General features: G+C 40.5%; 2 protein-coding genes and 1 long non-coding RNA gene across 5 annotated transcripts; 2 read left to right on the top strand and 1 right to left on the bottom strand.

Moving 5' to 3' along the window:
- Positions 1-763: 763 nt before the first annotated feature.
- On the top strand, positions 764-22,704 carry cilp2 (cartilage intermediate layer protein 2). The gene is made up of 10 exons (XM_077583086.1): positions 764-1,057; positions 7,236-7,310; positions 9,020-9,289; positions 9,516-9,698; positions 12,476-12,631; positions 12,696-13,013; positions 13,964-14,072; positions 14,957-15,114; positions 16,900-19,325; positions 19,403-22,704. The coding sequence occupies exons 1-9, from the start codon at positions 994-996 to the stop codon at positions 19,311-19,313; spliced, it is 3,747 nt and encodes a 1,248-aa protein (XP_077439212.1). The 5' UTR covers positions 764-993; the 3' UTR covers positions 19,314-19,325; positions 19,403-22,704.
- On the bottom strand, positions 12,237-25,955 carry LOC144062119 (Rieske domain-containing protein). 3 transcript variants are annotated; one of them, XM_077583092.1, is made up of 7 exons: positions 25,766-25,955; positions 25,133-25,248; positions 24,784-24,943; positions 24,357-24,400; positions 21,389-21,461; positions 21,256-21,303; positions 12,237-13,010 (listed from the first exon to the last, which is right to left on the bottom strand). In XM_077583092.1, exons 1-3 carry the CDS (start codon positions 25,953-25,955, stop codon positions 24,845-24,847), a joined length of 405 nt encoding a protein of 134 aa, XP_077439218.1. In that variant the 3' UTR covers positions 12,237-13,010; positions 21,256-21,303; positions 21,389-21,461; positions 24,357-24,400; positions 24,784-24,844. The 3 variants fall into 3 exon arrangements, with proteins under 3 accessions (XP_077439218.1, XP_077439219.1, XP_077439217.1); XM_077583093.1 differs by lacking the exon at positions 24,357-24,400; XM_077583091.1 differs by having other exon boundaries at positions 21,389-24,943.
- On the top strand, positions 24,197-26,217 carry LOC144062120 (uncharacterized). The gene is made up of 3 exons (XR_013296340.1): positions 24,197-24,225; positions 24,790-25,005; positions 25,109-26,217. It is a non-coding gene; the product is annotated as an uncharacterized LOC144062120 (long non-coding RNA).
- The last annotated feature ends 1,607 nt before the right edge of the window (positions 26,218-27,824 follow it).

Consider the following 27,824-nt stretch of genomic DNA (forward strand, 5'->3'; position numbering starts at 1 on the left):
TTCAGGCGATTATTTTTTTTAAATTGTAATTAATCGCATGACTTCAATAGTTAACTCACGATTAATCACACATTTTATATCTGTTCTAAATGTACAATAAACATAAAAAAAAAAAAATTGGGGGGTTTAATTTTTAATATATATATATATTTTTTTTTTAAAGAAAATATTATAAAAAATTAGGAGCGCCAGGCAATTACAATTTTTAATCGTAATTAATCGCATGACTTCAATAGTTAACTCACAATTAATCACACATTTTATATCTGTTCTGTTTATATCTGTTCTAAATGACTACTACTACTACTACTACAATAAACATTTTTTTCTCGTTTTTTTTTAACAAAAGTGGGAAAAAAAATGTTAAACTAATAGAAATAGTTCAAATAAATTTTTCTCACAGCCAAACATTCACACGCTACTCTACTAGTATTTTCAATACTTGCATGTTTTTTTTAATTTTCCTTTTGCATTCTGATACATACATGATGGATTTAAAAAGTGTGTTTTATTCATTTCAAATGTGATTTAAAGTGGGAGGCGTAAAATTAAAGTAAATTTTTTTCCCGTACTATGGCTGAAAAGCGGGTGGGTCTGGAATGCATCCCCCTGCAATGACTATTTATTAAGTCATTTTCCAGAAAAAGGCCACAATTTAACAACGCTTTTATTTTTAGCATCCACTAACTCCCCCTCCTGCATTGTGAGTGTCTCCCCCGACCACTCCAGCCCCCGACCCCTCCTTTATACCTTTTTGTGGAAGATGATCCGGGGCGACTCAGATGTTGCTGGGAAGTGACCAATGGCGAGCGGAGAGGGGCCGGATTGGCGAGCGCCCACGTTGCTCCATCTTTTTAAAAACCGCGGGCCTCCCGCCTCCGACTGGACAACTGCTGCCCGAGCAGCGACGACATCTCTCAGCATCTCGCACACCTGACCAGGGGGCCGGGGATCGCTTGACTCCGCTGTGCTTTTGAGTGACAGAGTGGCACCATGTCAGGATTAAAAACAGCGGCCTTCTTGCTGGCTTTTCTGGCTTCGGCGGCTTTGGGTCAAGGTAAGTGAAAGTCACGGAGGAATGAAGTTTCATCTCATGTGGATGATATTAATATGCGGTAAAAGATGTATTTGTGAGGGGAAATTGTAAGGACCACCAGTGTGGCTCGTGCGCGCCAATGTTATGACACGAGCGCGCTCAACCGACAGGATAATACGCAACATGTGCTGATAGTGGAGGGAGGGGGGGTCACTAAGAGCAGAGACCCTCAATCCCCCGACTTCAATGCTTTGGCGTCTTCACTTTTCAAAATTGGTTCGCTCAACTGCCTTCGAGTATATCAAGTGATGTTCATTTGTCTTAATGATAAGTTACCAGATATGGGCCGATTAAAAAGGGCATTTAAGAAAAAAAAAGACAATTAATTGATGGTTTATAGTTACTTATTTTACTTGTTGCCATTTGGTTTTACTCAAAAAAAAAGAGGAAAAAAACAGTTAAACAAAATTTTTTCTAAGTGTAATGGGCAGGGGATGCCGTGATGTTTTTTTTTTTGGTGCTGTAATTTACATGCATTACTTTTATTTAAAATATTATTTTTCATTTTACATAGTTCAGTAACTCAGTTGCAAACAATGTTTATGCCGTATTTCCACAAAGATTTGGAGTTAATTTAATAAGGAGCAAACTTTTCTGCCCAAGGGCCACATTTGATGGGCCAGCTCATTCATAGATCAGGTAAAAAAAAAAAAGTTTAAAAAAAAGTTTAAAAAAAAGTTGAAACGTGTAATGTAAAAGAACATTGTACTCATATTTTTCATTTTATTGTTTGCAATAAATCAATTATTAGCAATTTTGGGTAAAAAAAAAAGGAAAATTAATTCAATTCTTGATAATGTGAATAATGTACATGGCGGGCCAGATTAATAAATCAGCATGTGGCTCACATGTGGCGCATCATCCACCTAAACCAAAAAAAAAAAACAATCGTCGTCATCTTTTTCATTGACACATGGACAGTAATTTAACTGCTGAATTCTTGTGACATATGTTGCTAACCAAAACAGCAGCCTCTCAACAGCTACGACTATGGAAGCATCGATCATGGTTGACAAAAAAGTAAAGTATTAGAGATTATTTTACGATACGTAGTGATGAATGGTTTACATTGTTTTTAATTCCACTTTCGCAAATGCAAAAAAAAAAAGGCCTCTGCATTAATAGTTAAGAGTTTCACTCATGATTTGTGCTCACTTTTCATTCATGATAATTGCCTTTGAAAGAAAATAGAAAATGCCGGGGGAGGAGGTCATCCAGCCCAAGAGAAAATAATGTACCCTACTTTATGTTTAATGGCATATATTTAGATTTTTATGCATAAAAATGCCACTGACTTTTGGAAGTAAATGTGTTGCAGAGGCCATAAATGTCCCAAAAAAATAAAATAAGTACAGCAGTGGATCTTGCTCACTAAATAGCGACGTTGTTCCAAACTTAAAATTGCATTGGCATCCAAACCAGAAAACCCACATTTAAAGTTGCAGTGAAGTTTGCTTCATTTGTCCTCAGTTCACCCTCGCGATATTGTGCCAGTAACACCTCCTCGAACCATCAACCAGCCAGCTCGCCTTAATGCTGCTGCCATTACAGTAGATGCTACCGTAGATGGAGGGTGACAAGCAGTCGGAGGACCACTGGGAGTTGCGGATCCAGATGTTGACCAGGCCGGCTGGCCAGATGACTTTAATGGCTTTGAACGGGATAAGAGAGACGTCATTAGAGCTGGATCGCTTAAGCCATAACAAATTATTATTTTACTCTGCGTTCATGACTTTTTCACTTATTTAGGCCGTTTGTTTTTTTTTGTCACATTTTTTTTTTATTATTGTGGTGCAATAAGTATTATTGATAGCACTGAGCAATTTTGACATATAATCTAATAGCTGTTTTTTTCCCCCATCAATATTGCGATTGTGATTTACAATGTGATTATTTCTTAAACTTTCTATTTATTTTGTATTAACCTGTAAATTGCAATAAACAATATCAGATTCATTACACATAAATGTTTTGGCATAATAGGTTAGACTTGTGCAAAATAAATGCAAATTAAATTAATAAAAGACTTCTTCATTATTATTATTATTATTTCTTTACTTCAATTAAGGTTGGTAACTTACTAAACACTTGCCATCTTTTAAGCGTTCACTATGACAACTTAACAAAAACAAGTGCGACATAAATCCGTAAATCAATATTGCAAGCAAATCTGTAATTTTATCATTTTTAAACTTTTCAACAATGACAGACTGCATTTGGGCACTGAACTTAAATAAATAAATAAACAAAATATATAAATACAAGTATACATATATAGAAAATTAGGCAGTTTTTTCCCCAAATTTCCACCTTTGCGATTGAAAAATTGCATTGTACGACATTATAATATCGATTTGAATTGAATTTGTCACTCGTAAGTTGGGGCACTCTTAAGTCAAGGTACCACTGCAAACTGTACACTGTAAACCGACATTTTGAACCTTTAAAGTGTTTCTCTCTTCCAAATAATTACTTTTTGACTTTAGCATAGGTTAGTGATCGACTACAAGGCATTCGGACACATTCAGGTTACATCTTTTACCGTCGGAATAGAACTTGGCTATAAAACGGGAACCCTTATATCATGTTTTTGATGAATGCTTTTTTCATTAATAGGGATTTTTTTTTTATGTATGATTTTCAAAAAATTTATTTTTTGTTGTTGTTTACATGGGATTAATTTATTTCTAATAGAATTCTTCGTGCTGTGGGCAATTTCGGGTTCTTGTGCAGAAGTTCAAAGTTCAAACAAGGACGTTGAGATAGTTTGCGCGAATGTGCCCAATCACGTTTGAACGATATGAGGAATGAAAGCTGTGCACTGCTAATACTTTATTGTACAGTATAAGGATAAAAAAATAATAATAATCTTGAAATCATGCAGCTGATGTGCATCATTAGCTAACGTCAGGAGCAAAATTGCATGACTTAATGAGGCGCAGATGCTTTCGGAATCCATAGTTGGACATTTGAGGGAAGGGGAAAAAAAGACTACGGCACACCTCCACGAAGAAGCCGTTCCAAAATTCAAAAACGGCTTCCATATGACATGGCAAACGGATCACCCCACACGCAAACACGTGCCGGAGTTGCCCGCACTCTCAAGCGTGCAGACGGCCAGTCGGTCTGCATCAATTTATACGACAACCTTGCAGTCTTGGCAGTCGAATCCATCAAGTTATGTAACAAGGGAAGGGAGGGGGGGAGGGTGGGGGTATGTCTCCTGGAATATACATGTAATAAACAAACTCCAGACTTCTATACAGCATCCATCTGGCACAGTCATACCTGCTGTGACACCGAGGCCTTTTCCACGTTTTATTTATTGCCGGCCTTTACAGGAGCCTGATGTGATGTATGGAGCAGGCGTGTATGGATCACAAAGCGCCACTGTGTCCCAAATCCGAGCGCTAAAACCTCTAAAATAAGAGTCACAGTTGTCGCGGTTTAAGATGTCAAAAGAATCGTAATCCAGTAAGCAGGCGTGGCACGCAGGTGCCGCTATAAGTGGAACCGGGTTGCTAACCAGGACCCACATCGAACCCTGCAGCCTTTCTTTTTCCCTTCCTGCTTTACGAGGGGTTGGCCGATGCTCCATTTTAACTCCTGACGCGGTGCAAATGTCCAGGTGGAAGGCTAAACGAGTGTGAAAGCGGACGGAAATAGCGCACGTGAGCGTGTCAGTGAGGTAAAGTCATGTGACACAGCACGTGCTAACCCCCCCACCCCCCTCAAAAACACAATAAGCTGAGGTCACCATCCCAAACCAATTGGGCGTGGCTAATGTAAATTCCCCTTTCAACTTTATTAAAACCATTAGGCATCTTGTAAAACTCTTCGCAACTGCCCAGCTTACAACCTCTGTCAGCAAACATCTTGAAATGATGATAAACAGCGAAAATCCCCACGAATGAAAATTGGAAGATGGTTGTTTTTTTTTAATTAGCAAAATGTTTGGACTACAACTGAAAGCTTGACTTGGATTAAACGACTGTATATTGTAAACTGTCGTACAGTGGCGCCCCGGAGGTCCAACACATTTTGTTCACACATCCATCCAATAATGATCTACCGCTTATCCGGGGTCGGGTCACGGGGGTAGCAGCTTTAGCAGGGAAGCCCAGACTTCCCCTCTCCCCAGCCACTTCAACAAGCTCCTCCAGCGGGATCCCAAGGCGTTCCCAAGCTAGCCGAGAGACATAGTCTCACCAGCGTGTCCTGGGTCGTCCCCGGGGCCGCCCGCTGGTGGGACATGCCTCTCCAGGGAGGCGTCCAGGAGGCATCCGAACCAGATGCCCGAGCCACCTCAGCTGGTTCCTCTCAGCGCGAAGGATTAGCAGCCCCCCCCCCCAGATGACAGAGCATTAAAAAAAAAAAAAATCTATTGGAAATACTTAAAGGAGAAGTCAAGTGAAAGATGCACCCCCGCTAGTAAATAAAAAAGAAATTCAAATAATAATAAATTGCCACAAAAAAAAAACAAATCTAATAAATCAAATTTAAACAGCAAAATCAGCCTGGTTTTATCCATCTCAGGGGGCGGCCATTTTGCATCTTGCTGTCAACTGAAAATAATGGGGGTTTCCATCCAAATGTTTCAAATTTTAATACGCAAAAACCAACATGCGACTTATGACTAACTTGTATTTGTCATTATTTAAGAAATAACTGGCAAAAAAGTTGTCAGCTAATTCTTGCAAAATTTCATTTAATTACTGTGAAAATCTATTACAGTATATTACTGTATTTTTGTATATAAATTACAGTTACTTACTGTATTTACTTCTTTTTTTAAGAAAACCACCGTGCCGCCCTGGTTGCAAAACCAATCCTCGTTCTGCAGCCGAATGCATAAATGAATGTTGGCTGTAATGTTGCATGACAAATGCAATGTGTGCACTCGCGCTGAAATATTACTCACCAATTTCCTGAATTCTTGTCCTTGCTCCGGTGACAATACAGGGTCCGCTATTTGCTTCTTCTCCTATAGAGATACACGCCAAAACCCAACAATCTTTACAGTATTTCCCTGTAATCCACATAAATAAATAATTACAGTAATTGACTGCTAATTATACAGCAAATTACTGCACTTTGTTTTTACCCATAATGTACTTTGTTTTACCCATAATGCATTGCATTCATTGCAGTCAAATACTGTAAAATTAGGAAAACAAAAAAATTATGTATTTTTTACAGTAGATTTAAAATAAATTTCTTAGTGTTGAGAGGAGAGCAGACTGTGCCATGAGATGACTGTTTTTTATGAGTGTCTCTGCCACAAGACATTTGACTGACTGTTTAAAAAAAATAATAATTAAAAATTAAGCGTTCTTAAATAGCAATTGAATATTGATTTTGCGATGATGTTGTGGCAACTGTTGGTGACGGTGCTATAAACTGGATGGAAAAACAGAAAGTACGGCAATACCCGTATGTGCCTTCTTGTACTGCGTGACAACTGTAACGTCGCGGCACAAACCAGTTCATTGCACACCATTCGTAACCTTGAAACAATTCATGTTGGTACCGTCGTAAACTATACTGTATTTTTCCATTAAAGGCACAAAAGCCACTGCTGTGCCGATCAAACGCAGATATCAGCAGAAAGCATGTATTTTTCAGCAAATCACTTGTTTACGCAATACTAATGACCTGTAAATGATCGCATTTGTTGTTCTTGGTGGAGACCAGAACGGAATCCAGGCTTTCGTCAGTAGCTGCATTTTGGCTTGTTAAGGCCAGAATGTCTTTTGATCGGCGGCGCTGACATCTCACTTTCCTCAATCCATCAAACTAATGTGCTGCTGGCACCGCAAGAAAGACTTGAGGCGAAGCCATAAAAATCATCAGCCACGGGGAGTTGAAGCTCACCACTGCAACTATGAGTTATAAGACACACACGCACAAACACAGCACACTAGCACCTTTTTTGTTTCTGTTACGGTACGTGACATTAAAGTTTTTGTCCGGTCCAAATGAAACACCAAAATGCTGTGCAAGCTTTTTTTTTTTTTTTGCAGACATTGCAGTGTTGATGTGCTGTAAGTTAGCTACCAGACGACTGTGTTAAAAGGAATCATATTAAAGTTCATGCTAATTGCACTGATAACAAAAATACTTTTTTTCTGTTTGTTAGGAATTCGAAGAGAGAGTGCGTCAGTCAAGAGCAGGAGAGCAACACTAAACAGTTTTACCGATACGAGAACGACAGGTATAGACCCACTGAACAGAAGTAAAAAATAAAATAAAATATATATATATATGTGTATATATAGGGGGGATAGTCAACCTTGGACCTATGTTGCAGAATAAGGTGTTTACAGGCTTTTTTGGTCATTTCATACTACTATAATGATTTGCCATTGCACTTTAGACTGCACGCTACCTACATTAACATGGGTTTGGTATATTTAATTTGTGCAACTGATAATTGATATGAATGACTAATATTTACCGTAATTAATGGTACCACCCATGTCTATGGCTTCTTCTTCTTCCTTAGTTTTCCCTATTTGGAGTCTTTTGCCGTCACTATTACATACATTTTTATAAATTTTCTTTCACTTGATGTGTATTTTCAGAATATTTTCATTTTGGAGCTTGCGCAAACAGGCTAAAAAATGATGCAGGACCAGTTTCACAAAAAATACCAAGACCCTACCTTTTGCCATGATTCCAAAGTAGTTTGGATCATGTGTTAAAAATTGCAGTACAGAACATTACTTTGTGAACAAAAATCAGCCTAAATTGTGGTAAAAGGCTGAGCGACTACGGTAGTTCACAAGGCTTTTCAGTCTTTCAGTATTCTTTCAATTGGACAAAAAAAAAACACTTATGTTGATAAAATGTTGAAATAATATGTTGTGCGATAACAGACTGACACTTGAAGATGATATTAGATAGGTAATTAAAATACTATAGTTGCTCTATCTCTCATGGGCCTTTCAATCATATCTGAGGGAAAACTGCATCTTACGGCGCATGCTCTTTACTGACTTCCTGTCTATGGCTAATTTGTTAGCTACATTAGCGTTAGCTTCATGTACTCACCAAGACACTGTTCAAAAAGTGGTGTACTCTCTTGTCAGGCGGTTTCATACAGAATCCCCTTTAGGTTAAAGACTGCCAAAAGTCCAACATTAATATCTGTCTAATGTTGCTCTTGTCACACACCAACTACTCACAACTATGATCCAGTTTTGGACATCGTCAACCACCCTCCCGTGCAGGTGTGTGAGACTTGCTTCGCAACACCCAATCAGATTTCTGCAATTGTCTACGACAACCAATGAGAACAAAATATGAACAGTAATTTAAATAATAATAATAATAATAAACAAATTTGAATTGTACTTTCAGATTTATAAGTAAATCGAGTTTGTTTGTTTTTTAAATATATATACCATAAATTGTTTTAAATGTATTTTGGTCAATTAAATCCCTGGAGGGTAATTGCGCATTTTAAATTTTGACTTCTAGAGCTAAACAATCTCTTTTAATCAGGAAGTAATTTTAGTTTATTACATTTTCCTATCTGGGATCCAGAAGTTGTTACTATTTGAATGAAACACGAGCTTCTTTTAGCAATTAAGATGAAGAAGTAGACTTCCACTCATTGAAGTGGCAAATGTTTTAGTCCTTGAGAGGAGGTCAACGCTGTTTTAGAAGAATATGATACGATCCCTGAATGGTTTGCCAATGCATTCATTTATTATCGGGTACTCTCATTTTGCTGCCTGAATGCACCACCGGCCTCATCTGCTTCACAACAACTCCCTGAGGTGTGTTAGGCTTAAATGAGATGAGCAGATGATTTCTGATGTGAAATCTGGGATCCATCTGTTGATTTTGAGCCACAGCTGCAATGACTGCATTAATTCTAAACCTGATTTCTTGTCGTATCCTTTCGATTGCCTGCAGGTCTGACAGAGTGGACGTCGTGGTTCAATATTGACCACCCTGGTGGGAACGGGGATTACGAACGCCTTGAGGCCATCCGCTTCTACTACCGGGAGAGAGTGTGCTCGAGGCCCACGGCGATGGAGGCTCGCACAACGGACTGGGTGGCTGCGGCAGACACGGGAGAAGTGGTCCACTCCAGTCTGGAGAAGGGCTTCTGGTGCATCAACAAGGAGCAACCCTACGGACGCACCTGCTCCAATTACCACATCCGCTTTCAGTGCCCACCAGGTAGTCAAAGTCCAAGAGTAGTAATTGCAAATGCAGTGGGACCTTGACTTAAAAGTGTCCTAAATTGTGAGTTTTTTTTTTTTTTAGTTAGGAGTTGTCACTTAAGTCTTTTTTTTTTTGCTTTGTGCTGCAAGCTTGTTCACAAAACAAATTCAACTCTTAAGTCAAGGTACCACTACATTTCCGCTCCCTTGTAACAGCGCTTTTCTTCCTTCTTGGTGATCAGAGCAGAGTTTCTGGACCGAATGGGGCGAGTGGGGTCCGTGCACGACAACAGTTTGCAACGATGTGGGCATCCAGGTCCGCCAGAGGAGATGCATGAGCACGCAGCCGATGCCTTTGCTCTTGGTTCCTGCCTGCCAGGGCCACCATTCAGAAAGGAGAGAGTGCTCAACCCCTCCATGTACAGGTGATTGCGACCTAACATGAGGCACTAGTAGGTTTAGCTAGTTTATGCTCAAATTGACGTTTTTTTTTTTTAATTGATCACAATAATTTAAGTTACAAGCAGCAATGAATGGGTTCCCTTCTACATCCCAAATTCTTAAAATAATAAAATGCTCCCTTGCTTGACCCAGATTAATTTTGGCAAAAAAAAAAAAAAGACACTCATCTGTAAAGTACTGTACAAAGATTCCCTACCAGTGCAATCCAAATTCACTTAATTGGTCCAAACATATAAAATAAAGTAATAAAGTGTATTTCTTCAATCTTTGCCAGCACTGTACAGTGTTAAGCAGAGCAATTCAATACACTTCCACTAGATGGCAGAAAAATATTAGCTTTGTGCACTGCACCAATTATATAAGCAAAAAAATTTGCAAGTAAAGTACGGCTAAATTGAGATCAGATCATTAGTTTAGTACACAGCATATAATGGGGATGGGCGAGTACCGATACCAGGTATTGGAATCAATACTAAGACTAGGCCTTATTTCAAGATATCGGTACTCGTGACGCCTCTTGTGGCCATTTTACGATCAGGAAGTAGAAATGAGAAGAATAGAAAACTTCCATTAAGTTAATGAAATTTTAAGGGAAAATGCAATATGGGGATGGGGTCCTTACTACTTCATTATCTAATGACTTTGGTACATTTCCATGATAGTAATCATTTTCTTTTTTTTTCTTTTTTATGGAGAGCTCACTATTGTTCATTCGATTTGACATGTCATCATTGCTCTCCTTTTTTATTTATTTTATATATATATATATATATATATATATATATATATATATATATATATATATATATATTTTTTTTTTTAAAAATTGTATGTGGGTGAGTATGTGTATGTGCGTGTGTGTGCGTGCGTGCGAGTGTTTGTGTATTCATTAGTTCACCTAAAACCTATTAAAAAAAAATCCCATACTAATAATATAATATAATAATAAATTGCCAAATGCAGAAACATCAATTTAAGTTATCACGATGTAGTGGCTCTCGCTAACAGGCAGAATTAAGTAACCAGAATTAGGGTAAAAAATTCTATATACGTACATACCTGCCAACTACTACGGTTTTGCCGTAATGAGTACGGTTTTCTTGAACCCATTACGGTGTTACGGTTGCATTACAAAAACTACGGTTTTCCCCTTGAAAAAAAAAAAATTAAAATCGTAAATAAAGAATGAAAAACATTCCACCACGAGATCGCGAAGTACAGACGCTCCCCAACATACGAACGAGTTCCGTTCCGAGCGGTCGTTCGTAAGTTGCTTCAGCGCTATATTTTGTATTATAATTTATGTTTATATAGTAGTATATTGAAGGTTTATATAAGTATGTTTAAGGCTTGTATACAAATAAACGGCATTGGTTTGTACTGAAAAAAACTTTTAATAAAATAGAGAGAATACGTACAGTACAGTGCAATGTTAGAGAGAGAACGAGAGACACTTAATGGAAGAACACGTCGGAAGAAGTTGAGGGTCGAGGAGAAGAAGATGCGGGTTGGCGAGTATCTCCCTTGGAGGATTTATTCGAAACTGGCCGAAAGAAGCGATCCAACGACGACTGCACAGCTTCCTTTTTTTTCTTCATAAATGACGCGGTAGCACTGTGTGGCATCATTTATTTGATTTGCAACCTTTGGGCAAGGTTCGATGTTTGGGTCTTGCTGCTCGAAGAGTGCGAGGGCTTTATCTATCAGCGAAAACCCCTCCGCCAACAGTTTCGCCTCGAATTTCTTCACGGGGGGAAGTGTTTCTTCCTCCTCCTCCTCGACACGTTGCAGAGCCTCCAATGAGCTCTCACAGCGCCAAGCGGCGGTATTAGCGGCGGAAAGAAGCACTACGCGCAATACAAAATCTTAACTTACAGCATCTCTTTACGGACATTTTTCGACATGTACTGTACGCGCAGACATGTTCGTATGTACCGTTGTTCGTAACTGATGACGAGGAAAATGATGATGACATCATCTGGATACAAGTGCCACAGTGTGACCCATTCGAAAGACCAGTTGAAAAAATCAAAACGATGCACAATGGAGAACAAATAATGCTTAGGCTGTAGCTTGTATAACATGGAGAACATTTGGATATCATTCATTCATGAGGGTTTTTTATGACTTTGTTATATTAAATAAATTGTTGAGCTTTAAAGAACTTTCTTTTGATTATTTCCATCAGTACAGTTAAGGTAAATTGACAGTAAACATGAGGTTGTGATTGTGAAAAAAATGTAAAATTTGTTACTTCTTAGCTGCATTTTAAGCCCTGAAAATGCTAAAAATCCTTTGGCTTCAGGGGGGCTTCACCCCCCTGAACCCCCCACCGGACGTCGACATGCGGCCCCTGGACCCTAGCTACTAGGCTTTTTCACTTTCAAAAGTTGGCAGGTATGTACGTAGACCATGTTTCTATAAATTTTGATATTTGTTTTTTGTTTGAGGCAGATATTTTTTCCATTAAAATGTGATTTATGAGGAGGTTAGACCATTGGTCGATATTCAGAGTTTGTTTATTTTTCCAGTTAACAAGAATTGTTTTTTTAGCGATAGTAAGTGCTACAAGTGTAGATTGAAATTGTTTATGTGGTAAATCAGTTGTTGTTAGGTCACCTAGCAAACACAAGTTTGGAGATAAAGGTATCCTACAGTCCAAAATAGCCGAAAGTTTTTCTAAGACTTTAGTCCAGAAATACATAACCGGAGTAATCATTTCCTAAATGCGTGTGGGCAGCCAAGTGGAGTCCGTGGGGTCGCTGGGGGTCTTGCTCCGTGACATGCGGCGGGGGTCGGAAGATCCGAAGGAGGACTTGCGTGAGGACCTCGGAGACAGTACAGTGCATCGGACGACCTGCTGAAACTCAAAAATGTGGCAAGAATCCATGTCCAGGTATGATGTAGGACGCCGATGCATTTTGACATCAAGCTCATCGTCTTTGACCTTGTCTTGGCAGTCAAATGTCAGCGCGTGTGTGCCGAGGGCCGCCCCGACGAGGACTGCGGCCGCTGCGTGTGCGATGACCATGTTCTGCACGGCGACGTCCACAGTGTGACGGGGGTCCCTGTGGCGGGGGCCTTGGTGGCATTCGCCGACCGTCCCAAAGTCATCCGTGCCCGGACGGACGTCAAAGGCCACTTCAGGCTGCAGGGACTCTGCTCGTCCGACGTGACTTCGCTCATCGTCAGGAAGGACAAGTTTTCGCCTGTTACCGTCTCCTCCACTAGCAACAGCACAGGCCTGTCCTGGGTGTCTGCTGTCCTCAGATCAGCTGGTGAGTAGAGACACATTCGTTTATAGAGCGCCTGTAAATTACGTCGGTTGACAAAAGTCACCCCAAAAAAAATCGCCTTATAGAATAGAAATTGGAAGTAGAAAGAAAAAAGGCATGAGACAATACTGTAGTTTTCCTATAGTACATAAAGTACAGCTTTTAAATAAAAAAAAAAATAGGCTTATGTGCCATTCTTTTCTTTAAAGTGGAAGTCAACCTTAAACATTTCTTGGCAATAATAAGTTATATGTGACCTCACTAGTCTCAACATGACATTTGTGGAATATGAGTTATGAAGTAAAATCCGGCCATTTTTAACCAGCTCAGGGGGCGGCCATTTTGCCACTTGCTGATGACATCAATGTTGCTCAGGTCTCAGGCAACAACCAATCACAGCTCAGCTTCAGAAAACAAGTGAGCTGCGATTGGTCGTTGCCTGAGCCCCGAACAAAATTTATGTCACCTTCAGTTGACAGCAAGTGGCAAAATGGCCGCCCCCCTGAGATGGATAAAAACGTCTGGATTTTACTGCTTAACTCATATTCCACTAATACAATGTTAACCAGAATACTATATTTAAACCAGTGGGGCTGCATAGAACATAATTTTGCAAAAAAACATTTTTTTTTGCTGTTACTTCCCCTTTAATAAAATACCATTGCTTTATTCACAACAGTTCAAGGACCCTCACAAGGAAACTGACAAACACATCAAGCACAATTTCCATTCTCATAAGACTTCATAGCAGCACTTATTTGGTTGCATGGAAACGACTAAAAAAAAACAAAATAAAAGTAAAACCTGTCGTGCTGCTTTAAAAAGTCCAAATTCCTCTGAAAAGTCATTCTACAAAAGTACACGGGCCAAAACGTGTGAATCATGTGTAATATAAGTGAATGCTGCGAGTTCTCAAAACAGTCTTTCAGGCTCTGCTGCTTCCCCCCCCACAGAGAAGCCCTACATTGTGAAGCACCCCGAGGACAAGGTGCGGTACGAGGGAGGGCGCGTGCTGCTGTGTTGCAAGGCTACCGGATCGCCATTACCCGACAAGTACAACTGGTGAGTTATTGCCAACACATTATTACCTTATTTCCTCAAATGGTGGACACCGCAAGTCTCATTTAGTTGCCAGGTGCGTCATCCACTTAAATGAATGCCAATTCGCAAATAAACACCTCCTTTGAAAAGTAAAATATAGTCATAAATAAACCGGGGCTTTACGCTATATACAATGCACAATGGCGTGATCTGATAGCCGTGCGTGATTTGTAAACCGCAATAGAAACGTGCCAATCACATCTAAATGCCTTTTGTTGTAAAAAACGATACGAATACAAAGTATGAAATAAATACCAATCAGTGGTTAATAAACAGTAATCAGGGGGAAAAAGGATTTTTGCAACACACTTTAATGCAAAATTAATTGATTGAATAATCGATTTGAAAAATATTCGATAGCGACAGCACTAGTTGTCGTAGAATTAAGTGTGGCAGAAAATGAATAGTTTATGTTAACTCTTTGACTGCCAGACGTTTTCAGAAAAGGGATGCCGTGGGTGCCAGCCGATTTTAGCATTTTTGACTGATCTTTCAAGGTCCACAGAAAATTATGTGTTTGGACTATGGAAACACACATATCCAACACATCACACACAACACAAATGACCAAATGAAAGATTGGACTCTCATCTTTCATCAGAAAAAAAAAAGTTTGTTTCTACCTTATTCCGTTTTTCAGTAATCAACAATAGAAAATGGTTAGTTTCACCTCTGTTTTGAAAAAAAAAAACGCCTTTTAACGTCTTTGGCACTCATCCATAGGGTTTTACTAAACGTTATTTAACGTTTTTGGCAGTCAAAGAGATAACAACAATATTATTATTTTTATGAACTTTATTATGTACTTAATAGTATCCTTCACTTTGCAATTCTGCATGATCAAGGTACCACAATGGAACTCTGCTGGACAGAAAGGTGTACAAGTATCAAGAGGAACTTGTACTGAAAGATCTGAAGCCAGAACAGGCTGGACAGTATTATTGCAAAACCAGCAGCTCTGCAGGCAGCATTAAGTCGTCCCCAGCATCCATCTCTGTCATTGGTAAGTCTTGAAAAACCATCATGGCCGAGCTACTGTGTGTTTCTTTTCCCAACACATCAACCCAGCCAAAACCAGCATCCAACTGATAGTACTCCCTTTTTTGTCAATGCACAGTGGTACGATAAACTTGACGAGCTGTCCGACTCCACAAATTTACTCTAAATCCTTGACAGCATCAAGCAAAAGCAGAATTCATTCCAGGTCTTTAGAGACGGAATATTACAGTTGAAGAGGAAGTGACCCCAAGCTTTAGACCTCATCTGTGAGCCGTGTCCATGCATTAAGAGTACAAAAAACACATCTGAAAGAGGAGGGGGGGGGGGGCATACAGGGAAAATAAACACGCAGTCTGTCTGAAGTTCAAGAGCTTTTCTTTCATTATTTTAACCCATTAAAAAAGCGATGCTAGCAAAAAAATAAATAAAAATGCTCACAAAGCGGCCAAGGTGGAGGTGAAATGCAAGCTTGACAATAAATTCCCTTTTTCTGTTGAGAATCACAAGTATGCATTTAAATGGGATAGCGCTCATCGGATGTGCAGCGGGAAATGATCCAATCACATAATTGGTCAGAGCTTTGTTATTTAAGATGTCCACGTGTCTGTCTTCAGTTCCTACAAGTATATCAGCTTTGAGTTCAACACGCCCAGATTTGGCACTGAGTAAGTAAATGGTAATGGGGGAGAGAGATCATCATTCTTTCAGTACTTTTCTAATGTAAAATATGTGCCTTGGCTCAATAAAGGCTGGGAAGCGTGGCTTGAGGTTCTATGAGTGTGCAGTAGGGATGCAACGATACCGGTAATATTGGGAGATTAGAATTGCCACGATATCGTCATTACATCTTCATGTTACGATATTTGAAGCAGCACATGTTAAAATAGGCCAGGTTGTTTTCCATTTGTGCAGCTCTACCACCCCCTGGTGGTTAGTTTATTAATGCAGTTTAATTTTTATTTGGCATGTTTTGGCCATCTGTTTAAAACCCGAGCTAATGAAGATGAAGGGGAACGTAGCACATTTGAGTTAGCAATCACCTCAATATTACATGTTATTAGTGATTGTAAGTCATTTATGTACATTAAGGTTAATGTTGCCTGTAATATTTGAGCTATAATTATGACCTCAACCCATTTGTTTTTATATTGTGTACAGTATATTGCTGAATACAATGACCCATATATTGCAGACTTGGCCCAATGTATCAATCTGTTGGTCATCAAAGTATGTAAAGGCTCCTGATGTCTACATTGACCAAACTACTTAAGGGATGGTGTGAGATGCCCCTTGGGGCCCCCGGACTTTCCCTTGTGTCCAGCAATGTGAAATTGAGCCAAAACAAATCAGCATGCATTATTTCAGCCAAATCGCATTTGTTCCACTCATTGTGCAAGACTTTATTTACACACACGCATAATGCAAATGTCAGTCTGAGGGAAAGAAATTACCATTTTCAGACCCCGGAGCCCTCAAGTTGACTCAAAGGCTTAGGATAGGGATTGCAAAACAAGTAGAGTAAAAGTTAATGTCGGGAAAGGCAGCCATTGCTTTGACACTTCAATTTAGACCACGCTACAGTAAATATATTTTTCCAATCTCAAAATATTGTTCCCTTCAAAACTTGAAGAAGTTGTGCACAATACATAGTTTCAGATGTTGTTTTTGTGCTGGGATTTTTGTTTGAGTGCTGGGAACAAGTGCTGTAGTAACGTTTAATGCGTCTCCAATTGATCATTTTTATGTGTCGTATCAACATAACTTACTCTGGTTTATCGCAAATTCACAGCAAAAGGAGCTCCAGCGTGCAATTCCACTCCTGAGGCACATCTGATCAGACTGCCGCTGGATTGCGTACAACCCGGGACGAACTCCAAGTTTTACAACGCTGGCCGCTGCCCTCATAACAAATGTGCTGGCTCTCTAGACTTTGATATGCGCTGCAGAGATGGCGGCGGGTTTTGTTGTGGTGTCCAAGCCATGGAAAGTCGGACTATTGACTGCGGGAGCTACAGCCTTCCGATCCGGTCCGTATCCCAGTGCAGCTGTCAGAAGTGCGTGCAGCCGACTGTGCTTGTGCGAGGCCGAGTGGTCACAGCTGACGACGGCGAGCCGTTGCGATTCGGTCACATCTATATCGGCAAAGAGAGAGCAGGTACCACCGGATACCAGGGAGGTTTCACCGTCCAAGTTACTCCTGACACGCAGAGATTGGTGGTGAATTTTGTTGACCCCACGCAGACGTTCATTGACACTCCAAAGGTGTTCATTTTGGACAAGAAGGGTGGATCGATCTACCATGACGTGAAAGTCATGAGGAAGCAGGCTCCGATTGATATCGATGCCGGTGAGACCAACGCTATCACCCTGGGAGAAATGCAAGGGGAAGACCCGATTGGTCAGTTGGTCATTCCAGCCAATTCCTTCCACAAAGACAACGGAGAGCTTTATGAGGGAACCGTAAAAGCCAGTGTGACTTTCATAGACCCAAGAAACCTCACTACAGCTTCTGCAACCCCTGGCGATCTTAATTTTGTGGACACTGAGGGTGACATGCTCCCTTTGAGGACCTACGGCATGTTCTCTGTCGACTTCCGTGACCAGAGCAACAAGGAGGTACTCGGGGCCGGCGCAGTCCAAGTCCTTCTTGACACGCAGCACGTCAAAATGCAAGAGCACATTCCCAAAATGAAACTATGGTCTTTAAATCCGGACACTGGAGTCTGGGAGGAGGAAGGCGACTTCTCTAGCACGACGACTACAGGCGGGCACGGGAGGAGCAAGCGTGAGGAGCGCACCTTCCTCATAGGCAACATGGAGATTAGAGAACGGAGACTCTTCAATCTGGATGTGCCGGAAAACAGACGTTGCTATGTCAAAGTCCGCGCATACATGAGTGACAAGTTCCTCCCTGTTGAACAGCTGGAAGGCGTTGTGATCAGCTTGATCAATCTTGAACCCAAGCCTGGATATTCCTCCAATCCGCGAGCATGGGGACGTTTTGACAGTGTCATCACTGGCCACAACGGGGCCTGTTTGCCGGCCTTCTGTGACGCCCAGAGACCCGATGCCTATACCGCATATGTAACGGCAATGATGGGTGGCGAGGAACTGGAGGCGGCGCCGTCCTCCCCAAAAATGAATCCAAACATCATCGGTGTGTCTCAGCCATATCTGGATAAAATAGACTACCAGCGCTCAGACCATGAAGATCCAGCTCTGAAGAAAACTGCTTTCAGAATCAATTTGGCAAAGCCCAACCAGAATAATCTCGATGAGACCAACGGGCCCATATATCCCTACCAGAATTTAATAGCCTGCGAAAATGCTCCTGTTGATGCAAATCATTTCCGATTCTTTAGAGTGGAGAAGGACAAGTATGAATACAACGTCGTACCCTTTGAGGAGACGGATCTGACAACCTGGACTGGGGACTACCTCTCATGGTGGCCTAATCCTCAGGAGTTCAGAGCATGTTTTATCAAGGTTAGGGTCCATGGTCAAAAGGAAGTGATGGTCAGATCGAGAAACCTGGGAGGATCGCACCCAGAGACGAGAGGCCAACTTTATGGAATCCGAGATATACGCAGCACTCGGGACATGCGAGAGGCCAACACTTCAGCGGCTTGTGTTGAGTTCAAATGCAGCGGCATGTTGTTTGATCAAGCTCAGGTGGACCGATCCCTCATCTCGGTGATTCCACAAGGGAACTGTCGCAAGATCGCCACCAACAGCCTACTACAGGAGTACCTCATCAAACACCCCCCCGTTGCGCAAAACAACGACTCGCATGCCTTCACTATGTTAGCCCCTGTGGATCCTCTGGGACATAATTACGGCATATACACAGTCACAGACCAGAATCCCAGGCTCGCCAAAGAAATCGCCATCGGCCGCTGCTTTGACGGTACCTCGGACGGTTTCTCCAGAGAGATGAAATCAGACTCGGGAGTAGCTTTGACGTTCAGCTGTCCAGAGAGGAAAATCAACAGGGAAAGCCTCTTCCAGCGGCTGCAGACCAACCCGGGACAGACCCTGTCGCAGATGGCGAGGGACATGAGGGAGATGGAAGGCATGCAGGTGCAGAGGTCATCCACTCGAGTGATGGCCTATCCCTCCGAGCAACAGGGCAGGACCCAGGGTCGTAGGGTCGTCACTACAAGCAGGAGGAGGACGGCTGCGCGCACACAACAACGCCAATGATAGAGCCAAGAGGTAGGTCGGAAAAAAAATTGTTTGCATCTGGAGTTATATCAGAGCAATTTATACTCTTCTTGTAATGTCATTTCTAGAACTCTACTCATGTTGCGGAAGTAGAATCGGACATTCTGCTGACGGAACTTCCTCTCTAGGACTGTGGAAATCACCAAACTCGGACAAACAGCAAAATGTTGAGCCTGACTTGAACATATCCAATAATCGTATATTGACTTGAAGGGTTTGCTATATATTTTTTTTTTACCATCCCTCCTGAAAGACAAACATCTTGCGGCTCTATGAAAGGTAGTAACTGGCATGTATCTACACTCTGGTCACATTTTATGTCTGAAAGTCATATTTGACTTTTGAGAATTTTATAGGTCTAATTTGTGGTATTCGGTGGTGGGTTTATTTTTTCAGCAACTGAATCAAAAGCAAACTGTTTATGGTGGTGGCACCCAATCGTGTGAAAATTACTTTTCAATGAACGTCTCTCAAAGTTGCAGACACTGAGCCCTTTTTCTCTTCCGACTGAGAATCAAAAGAGACCGACTGTACAGTCCATCAGGTAACGGAGGACGTTTTCAAACGTTTTTCTTAATGTTTTGTTTTCTTCATTTTTTCCTTTCGGACACATTATTACAGGTTACATCGATCGCAAAATATCATTTGCAACATTGACATCCGAAAGAAGGGCTGACGGGTAGAAGCCGTGGCTTATTAGTAACCCGTCCCCATTGATTCCTACTATACGCATCAGTCACATACATTGATTATGATAGTCATTGATTCATACCGATAGAGATAAGTCCGTCTTCGACAGACGCGTCCTTGATCTTGATGTGCATGGATACGTCACTTGGTCGGTTGAGATTCAGGAATACATATGCCCATATAAGCGAACAGGCATCATCCAATACAATAATGACGACTTGACACTTTTGCTGATTTGATATTTCAGAAAAAAAAAAGAAGCTAACTCCTAAAAGGCCGAGATTAAAATTTTGTCAATCTACTGGACTCCACATAAAATAAAGTCACTTGTTTACTGCGAGTAGAAAGACTCCACAGTCTCATACTTTTGTAGGCGGTGCTGTTTTGGTTAGCAAATGAGTTCAACAGTTGGGTTCAACAGTACTTGTCAGTATGTGAACAATAACATGTATCAAGAGCTATTAGAGTTAACTTTTGTTCTTTTTCTGACAGCCACTAATCTTTCAGGTTTCCATGACATTTAGTTTCTTACAACCAGCAGCAATAGTTTTACATATTCCTCTAATTGTCATAACCTTACACTTTAAAACTTGTTTATTTGAAAAAGGAGCATTTGCAGCCCCAAACAGTAAGATAACCTCGCCATGCTGAACTAATCCGAAAAGCAGCCAAGGGCGACGGCGGTCCACGGGGAACCCAGGGCAGGCGGAGACATAAACACACTTGTGCAGTTAATTAGAAAATAAACTGTGCATTCCTTTGGGAGCCATTACAGAAATTTGACCCAGACGTTCATTAACAGTCAAATGAGTTCACTTTTGGAGACAAAAAAGCAATTAAAGGAAGCACAATAAGCCCAATTAGCATTGCGATGGCACCAAGCTTCTACAAGGTAGTGTTCACCTCAGTCTAGTACCGTTTTCACGAAAGATTCATGGTTAGCGTATAAAGTGTCACAATGCTGATGTTAAAAATCGAATTGCCACTCGTCTAACAGTCATGCTGACGGTCAGTCGTGTAATCCGGATTTTCATTTCTATTGGAACATCTTTGTGTGGAGTTTGCATGTTCTCGTTTCTCCCATAGCTCAAGAACATAACTCTACCCCTTGGCGTTATTGTGACCATTTTTGGGCTTTTTGTTGGTTCTGACCAAGCCATTTCAAAATAAAATACTGCCCACGGGTTAAGTGGATTGAAGACGTATATTGCCCATCGTGTGAACGTAGCACCTGCAACTGATTGTTGACCAGTCCGGAGTGTACCCCGCCTCTCAGACCCTAATGACGACGAGAGAAAATACATGACTGGATGTTAGCAAATAGCATAGCATTAATGGCAAATCTTACAAAATAACAAACATACCTGCAAACACTCTGCCCACAAAGCAGTCTGGACTGGAAACAAATGTCACCGTGCAACAGATGTAGCATCCAACCTGCAAGGCGGACAATAATTGAATCCAGCAGATCTGTCAGGTCATTATGACGTCAAACATCTGCAGAACAACTGGAGGAAAAGTGAGACCTGCTCAGACATCCGTCGATAGAAGAGCTAGCGATGGATGAAATGTTTGGTCAAGGAGGAAAAAGTGAAGTAATTGGGGTCTTCGCAGTCCATCGCAAAGAAGCTTGACAACAAGTGGTTGCACATGCAAGCTGGAAGAATGCTTTGACAGCAGCGGCGGCTTATTCATGAGAATCTATCGGGTGGGAGTTTGAGCGACAGTGTAACAATAATAATAGCCTGGCCAAGGCCTTTGCATGGGAAAGGAAAGCGTGCGGCTCCAACTGTTATATGGAACATAAAAGGACACTTAAGAGGCAAAACATTTGCAGCGTTTGGGGGATGAAATGATGCGAGTTTAAGCCCCATTCCTACAGACAAAGCACACAAAAACAAGATTTATTACGTGTGGAAAGAAAATGTTGATCTCAGTGGGAAGGCCGTACATCGTGATAACATTTTCACTTGGCGGAGAGTAGAGTAAAATGTTAGCCTGACAAAATCAGGGGTTCGAAATTTCATGTCTTCAGTTTTTGGACTATGTAGAAATCGTAGCTTTGAGAGCAAACTTTTTGGAATACTAATTGTTGATTTTTTTTTTTTAATATTTAACTACAGGTACATAAACCCGTAACCCGACCCAGTAAATAGATTTGCTTTGCGAGGTTAATATAATCACTGACACATAAAAGGCCAAAGTAGCTTCAACTCTTTCTACCAGTCACAAAAGTATTTTTTTCTGACCATTTTCCCACCATTGGTAGTATCAGAGCTGCAACATTGGTTATCGCTTCATGATCCTGTGAACCAAATGATATTTTTGAATGAATCCGATCCAATGTCCTTGAAGTAACTACTGCTCCATATTGTACACAGTACAAAAATGTTTTATTATTTAACACCAAACTCAACTAAAATCTTCACCCAGCAATTCTACACAGTCCAATTGGTCTCAGAGAGATCATCCTTTATTCCAGGTCACCCTTCTACATTTTCCCACTACTTCCAAGTGAAAATTTGCACATGCCACTCTGCTTAAAGGAAGAGCCACCTTGAATTGCAGCTTTGATCGTGATAACGTTTGCATGGTGACGCCAGTCACTTTTCATGTGTAAATGGTGTATTGTATAAACTTTGTATGAATAAGAGACTGTAAATAAATGTTTTTGATCACGCTTTTGCTTGGAGTTTGTCACGTTCAAAAAAATAACTGATAGTTTTCTAGTGTTCGCTTATATTCTGTGGATATGGAATACATATACTGTATAATATTTTGTACAAAGTAGCATGCAGTTAGCTAGCTAGCTAGCTAGCAAGCCCTTATCCCTGGATGCCATAATTTACTAGGTACCATTACTTAAATTCCCAAGCATTATGTATGTTGTGTTATTCATGTTGGTGTGCAAAACCTTGTGGGTGTATAAGACTAGCAGGAAAAATATCGGATTTAGCAGTAACATTTGGCTCGATTTTGGCCCTTTAAATTCAATTTGTCATGCCAATTTTTTAACGATACTCTTCTCTGCGGCGTGTCAAATTTACAACACAATTTTATTTTCACTTTACAGGGACTTCAAAAGACAATTATAGGAGTGGGGGTGCACCAACACAAAAAAAGTTTGTGAATGATGATTAAAAAACATCAAATAAAATTTATTAAAGTCATTTTTGTGTATCTACAAACAAAATGAAACACGCCCTATGTCGTGTCTATCCATCAGAGTGATGAGTAATAAAGCCCACAGCGAGACCTCAAATGTTCACTCAAGTGAGGTTTAACCACTGAAATTATGATTGTAATAAAACTTCCCATCATGGAGCAAAGGCACAAACACCTTCGTGACTGGGCGGCTGTGCTTCTGCCAGGAAATGGAGCCGACACAAAATATAGCCGCAGCACCCGCTGCTAAAGATTCAACAAAACACACACACAGCTAGAAAAACTAAATATTTCTTCAGTCAATGGTTCATTTGATGTTGAGAACCTTCCCATGACGCCTTTCAAACAAGCCTTATAATAAAATAAGGGTGCTTGCGTCAGTAGCAGGGTTATTATAGTTTTTTTGTTAGTTTTTATGTTTGTTTTAAGTTTAGTTTTTTTAAATGTAGTTCAGTTTTCAGGGTTGTTCTGTTAGTTTTTATTAGTTTTAGTTATTTCATAAATGCTTAGTTTTAGTTAGTTTCAGTATTCGTTTTAGTTGTTTTTTTTTAAAGTGTGTATTACTTGTGCGCGATATTTAAAAAAACACAATGGCAGCAACGTCATCTGAAGATGCTTTTCTATTGGCTGCTGCTAGATGACGTCACTTTTGTGTGACACACTTTTAATGTCATGTCCTTATTCTGTTTAATATCAAATAAGGCTCATGCATTAAATTGATTACCAAAGACTAAAATTAAGGAAATTTTTGCTATAATTATAGTTAGTGTTGTAAACGTAAAATGTAGTTTCAGTAAGTTATCGTTTTTTAAAAAAGCATTTTAGTTAACAAAATATTTTTATTTTATTTTAGTTTTTTCGTTAGTTTTAGTTAATTAAAACAACCTTGGGTCAGTAGAAAGGTAAAAAAAAAAGTCAGAATTTTCTATGACAGAGACAGTCTTGAAGGGGACATTTTGCTTTTGTGACATCAGTGGATGACTTTTTTTAAAGGCCACAGGCCTCTCGGTAAATCATAGTAAAGTTAAGAACTGAGGTAAGTCTGAGTCAGAGCGAATGTCCATCTATTATATATCAAATAATTTATTTTGTTTATCGGAAAGACTTTGAAAAATACACACAAAATGTTTGACATTTTCATAATAACTGTACAAATAATCTACTAACCAGTCCAGGGTCCAACTCCGGAAAAGGTTCGAGCTCACCCACACCTTGAAAAGAATAAGTTTTGACCTCAGTGTGCTTGTTAAGTAGCTGAGGCAGTTTTACCTGGTAAAAACACAAATCATCAACTGGAAAAACAATTTTGAATCCACCATTGTTTATGTCAGTCGAGAACAGCAAAATATTTTCTCCTGCATAGAGTTCCAAGTTTTGTTCATTTTTTTTCTCCCCAAGTTTACCAAAAGTTTTGTCTGTCAATACGAAGTAATGTCCTGATGTCTCCTTCAGACAATTGCCTGATATCATCATTGTCTGACTTCACTTGCAATCAAAGTACAAAGTCTGAGCAACTGACAGATAAGGCTGAGGAATGCTTTCAGATGGCTGGGCTAAGAAAACTCTTATAAATAGCCCCGAATGTGCTCGCTACCGGCAGGATGTCCCGTAATCAGCGACTTGGCATCCTGGCCAGGGGTATGGAAGGTTGAAGCTCAGCTCTTGTGATGGACAGGAAACGGCTGCAGGGAAAGACAGCTTGCGTGCTTCACGTACACGTCACCGTCCTCCAGCTTGACTTCGTGCACTTGTTGCTGAACCAGTGGAGACATGAAGACATGAGACCATCAACATTACTTTTGACAGCTGTCCTCAGGTGCGTCTACCAAGCTTTTATGCGACATGAATCAAAGTTGCATGAATAAGTGTAGAGTACGTGCAACATTATAGAGTTTTTACAATGTGTACAATTATTCTAGGCTCATCTCGCTTTCATTACTGACCTTCAATGACGTCCCTGACTTCCCGGTCCTCAGGTCAAAGTCATAGTCATGCCATGGACAGAAGACCCGCAGGATTCCATCAGCTTCTTCGATGTCCCCCTCACACAGAGGACCTCCTGGGAAACACAAGAGATGTTCATCAGGCAACTATAGTGCTTTATTTCTTCCAATAAACATCACTAGCGTAAATAGTAAAACTAAGGACCTTCAATTCACACTGGAATAATGACCATTATTTGAGTTTGAAAAAAAACAAAAAACTTTGCCTTGCTTTATTTTCATTGTGGAGACCGCTAGAATCAATGCATCAATCATCTCTGCAAAACTTTCGGAATGTAAAGAAAATTATTGCAAAAAGCTTTTACTTTGAAATTCCCCATGAGAACAAACACTTAGGGTTATATCGTAATGTGGTCTCTCAGAGAGGAGCCGAAATATATGTGCGGTTGATGAATGAATTGTATTAAAATGTAAATGACCGCTTAACTATAACTACGACGTCTAGCATAATGTCTAGTCGATTTTACTTTGAAATCCGTTTTGTCAACCGGAAAAGAAAGCCAAACCATAGCATGGCTAGCCCGGTGTCACGGCGTTTTTTTTTTAGTTTTTTTTTTTAAACTAGCTTTTTACCAGAGTGTGCACAGCGGGCATCCATGGCGAAGAACTCCCCCTTGACGAAGAAGAGGCACACGTCCGACTGCCGGCCGAGGGACGAGTACATGAGTCGGCATCTCTTAGCTGAAAGCTCCGATGCTGCGCCGATGTGCCTCCACGCGACGTCCCCCACATTTCCGTCTCCTTCTTCGTGGCATGAAGCCATTACAGACCGGCGTCACTTGCCCCCCAAATATTTAATGTCGCAGTAATCTGTTTTTCCACCTCAATTTGTCGTGTTTCGTTGGACACTTATTTCATATTTCAAGGCCGAGTGTCACGCAACAGCGTTTCCACTACAGTGTATTCCATTCCCACGCGTGCACGCGCACGGTGCTCGTTGTTGTCATTTCCTGTCCATCACTTTGCTTCCATGGACGTTAATACGCATTTATTAGCTAAATAAAAAATATGGATTCTCATTTTTATTCGAATCTTCAAGGTTACTGGACATTCACCCAAAAAAAACTAATTGATAAACAGATGACTAAATCCGAGGCAGCAGGACTGCAGACAATATATATATATATATATTTTTTAATGGCAATGCTAAAGATCATGAACATCAAGTCGACTAGTCGCCATTAATAGTTTTTTTTCAGTAGCTTGCTACAGTACAGCAGTCTCTATTTGCACATTAGGACCTATTTTGACAGTGTTGTATGTAAAACACAGCAGCCAGGCTTTTGTTTGTTTGTTTAAGTGTAAGTCAAGCCAAACATTTTATTTTATAGTAATATGTTCTATGCAGCCCTATTAGTCTAAACGCAGTATTCTGATTAATATGGCAATTGTGGAATATGAGTTAAGCAGCAAAATCCACCATTTTTTAAAATCCATCTCGTGGAGGCCAATTTATCACTTGCCGTTGACTGAAAATGACATCACAGTTTTTCGACCAATCACAGCTCACTTGTTTTCTGAAGCTGAGCACTGATTGGTTGTTACCAGAGCAATCGTAATGTCCTCTACAGCAAATGTAAAAATGGCCGCCACGAGATGGATAAAAACGGTTGGATTTTGCTGCTTAACTCATATTCCGCAAACACAATATTGATCAGAATGCTGTGTGTAGACTGTGTGGGCACATACAATTATAAAAAAAATAAAATAAAAAATTAATAGACATTCCCTTTTTACGAAAGCTAAAATAATTTTCTAGTTCACTGTTTTTCTTGCTGTTTTCCCACCATATTTCCTTTGAAGCATCCTGACACAAATGTTTTTAAGAGGCTTTTACTTCTTCTGCCTTGTCTGGCACACTAATTGAAAAAAAAAAAAGGGAATTAAAGGAGGCACTTTGAATGGCAGCGCAATACTCAACTCTCACCACAATCATCGATGCACACAAAGTGGAGTAAAATCAGACATACAAACACAGTTAAAATAATATAAAAAATAAAATAAAAACGTGTGTAAAAACACCCTTTTTAAATTGCAATAAGCTGCATGTGTCTGCGAAACGCAGATACAGACTGCGTCTCGCGCTACACTTGCATATGGGCTGAAAATAGAGCCCCTAGTGTCTGGATTGTTTGACTCCGTAGGGGTGGGAGAGTTCACCATGACGAACTCCCTTGGTGGCGTTAACAGATGAAAATTACAATTGCATTCAGTTGAGTGCTGGCCTCTTCCAAGGCCAAACCAATATGTCTGAATTTTGTCATTACCGTCATTCAGTGAGAAATCAAAGTGGCCAGACATGACCTCCTTGATGGAGGTAATGATCAATAGATACAAACTCTCTGACTGCAGCACTTTGGGAAACAGCTGGTACAGAAATCAAAGCAAGCATCAGCCAAAGCAAATACTCACGCAGCCCTTTGCACGCCCGCCACCGGTTACAACCCGAACGCCGAGCCTGCTGCTGCTGCTGTTCATAAGTGCACATGTTGCATTATTACACGCACACAGACCCTTTCCTGTTCCTTGGTGGAGGTCGGTCTGCGACACAGAAAGGCTTTCCCGGTAAACTGGCCCGGATGCCAAAGACTGAAGTTAAAGTGGAAACATTAGTTATGCAAATTGTAATTGT

Source organism: Vanacampus margaritifer, chromosome 13 (genome assembly GCF_051991255.1).
Source record: "Vanacampus margaritifer isolate UIUO_Vmar chromosome 13, RoL_Vmar_1.0, whole genome shotgun sequence".
In the NCBI taxonomy this organism is placed as follows: Eukaryota; Metazoa; Chordata; class Actinopteri; order Syngnathiformes; family Syngnathidae; genus Vanacampus; species Vanacampus margaritifer.

Excerpts from the sequence above, each read along its gene's own strand:
- LOC144062119 (XM_077583093.1), bottom strand. The coding sequence starts at position 25,955 with ATGGCTTCATGCCACGAAGAAGGAGACGGAAATGTGGGGGACGTCGCG. Across the intron at positions 25,249-25,765 it reads TGCCCGCTGTGCACACTCTG|GAGGTCCTCTGTGTGAGGGG; the intron begins GTAAAAAGCTAG and ends TGTGTTTCCCAG. Across the intron at positions 24,944-25,132 it reads AGTCAGGGACGTCATTGAAG|CAACAAGTGCACGAAGTCAA; the intron begins GTCAGTAATGAA and ends CCACTGGTTCAG.
- cilp2 (XM_077583086.1), top strand. The coding sequence starts at position 994 with ATGTCAGGATTAAAAACAGCGGCCTTCTTGCTGGCTTTTCTGGCTTCG. Across the intron at positions 9,290-9,515 it reads CCGCTTTCAGTGCCCACCAG|AGCAGAGTTTCTGGACCGAA; the intron begins GTAGTCAAAGTC and ends CTTGGTGATCAG. Across the intron at positions 15,115-16,899 it reads AGCATCCATCTCTGTCATTG|CAAAAGGAGCTCCAGCGTGC; the intron begins GTAAGTCTTGAA and ends GCAAATTCACAG.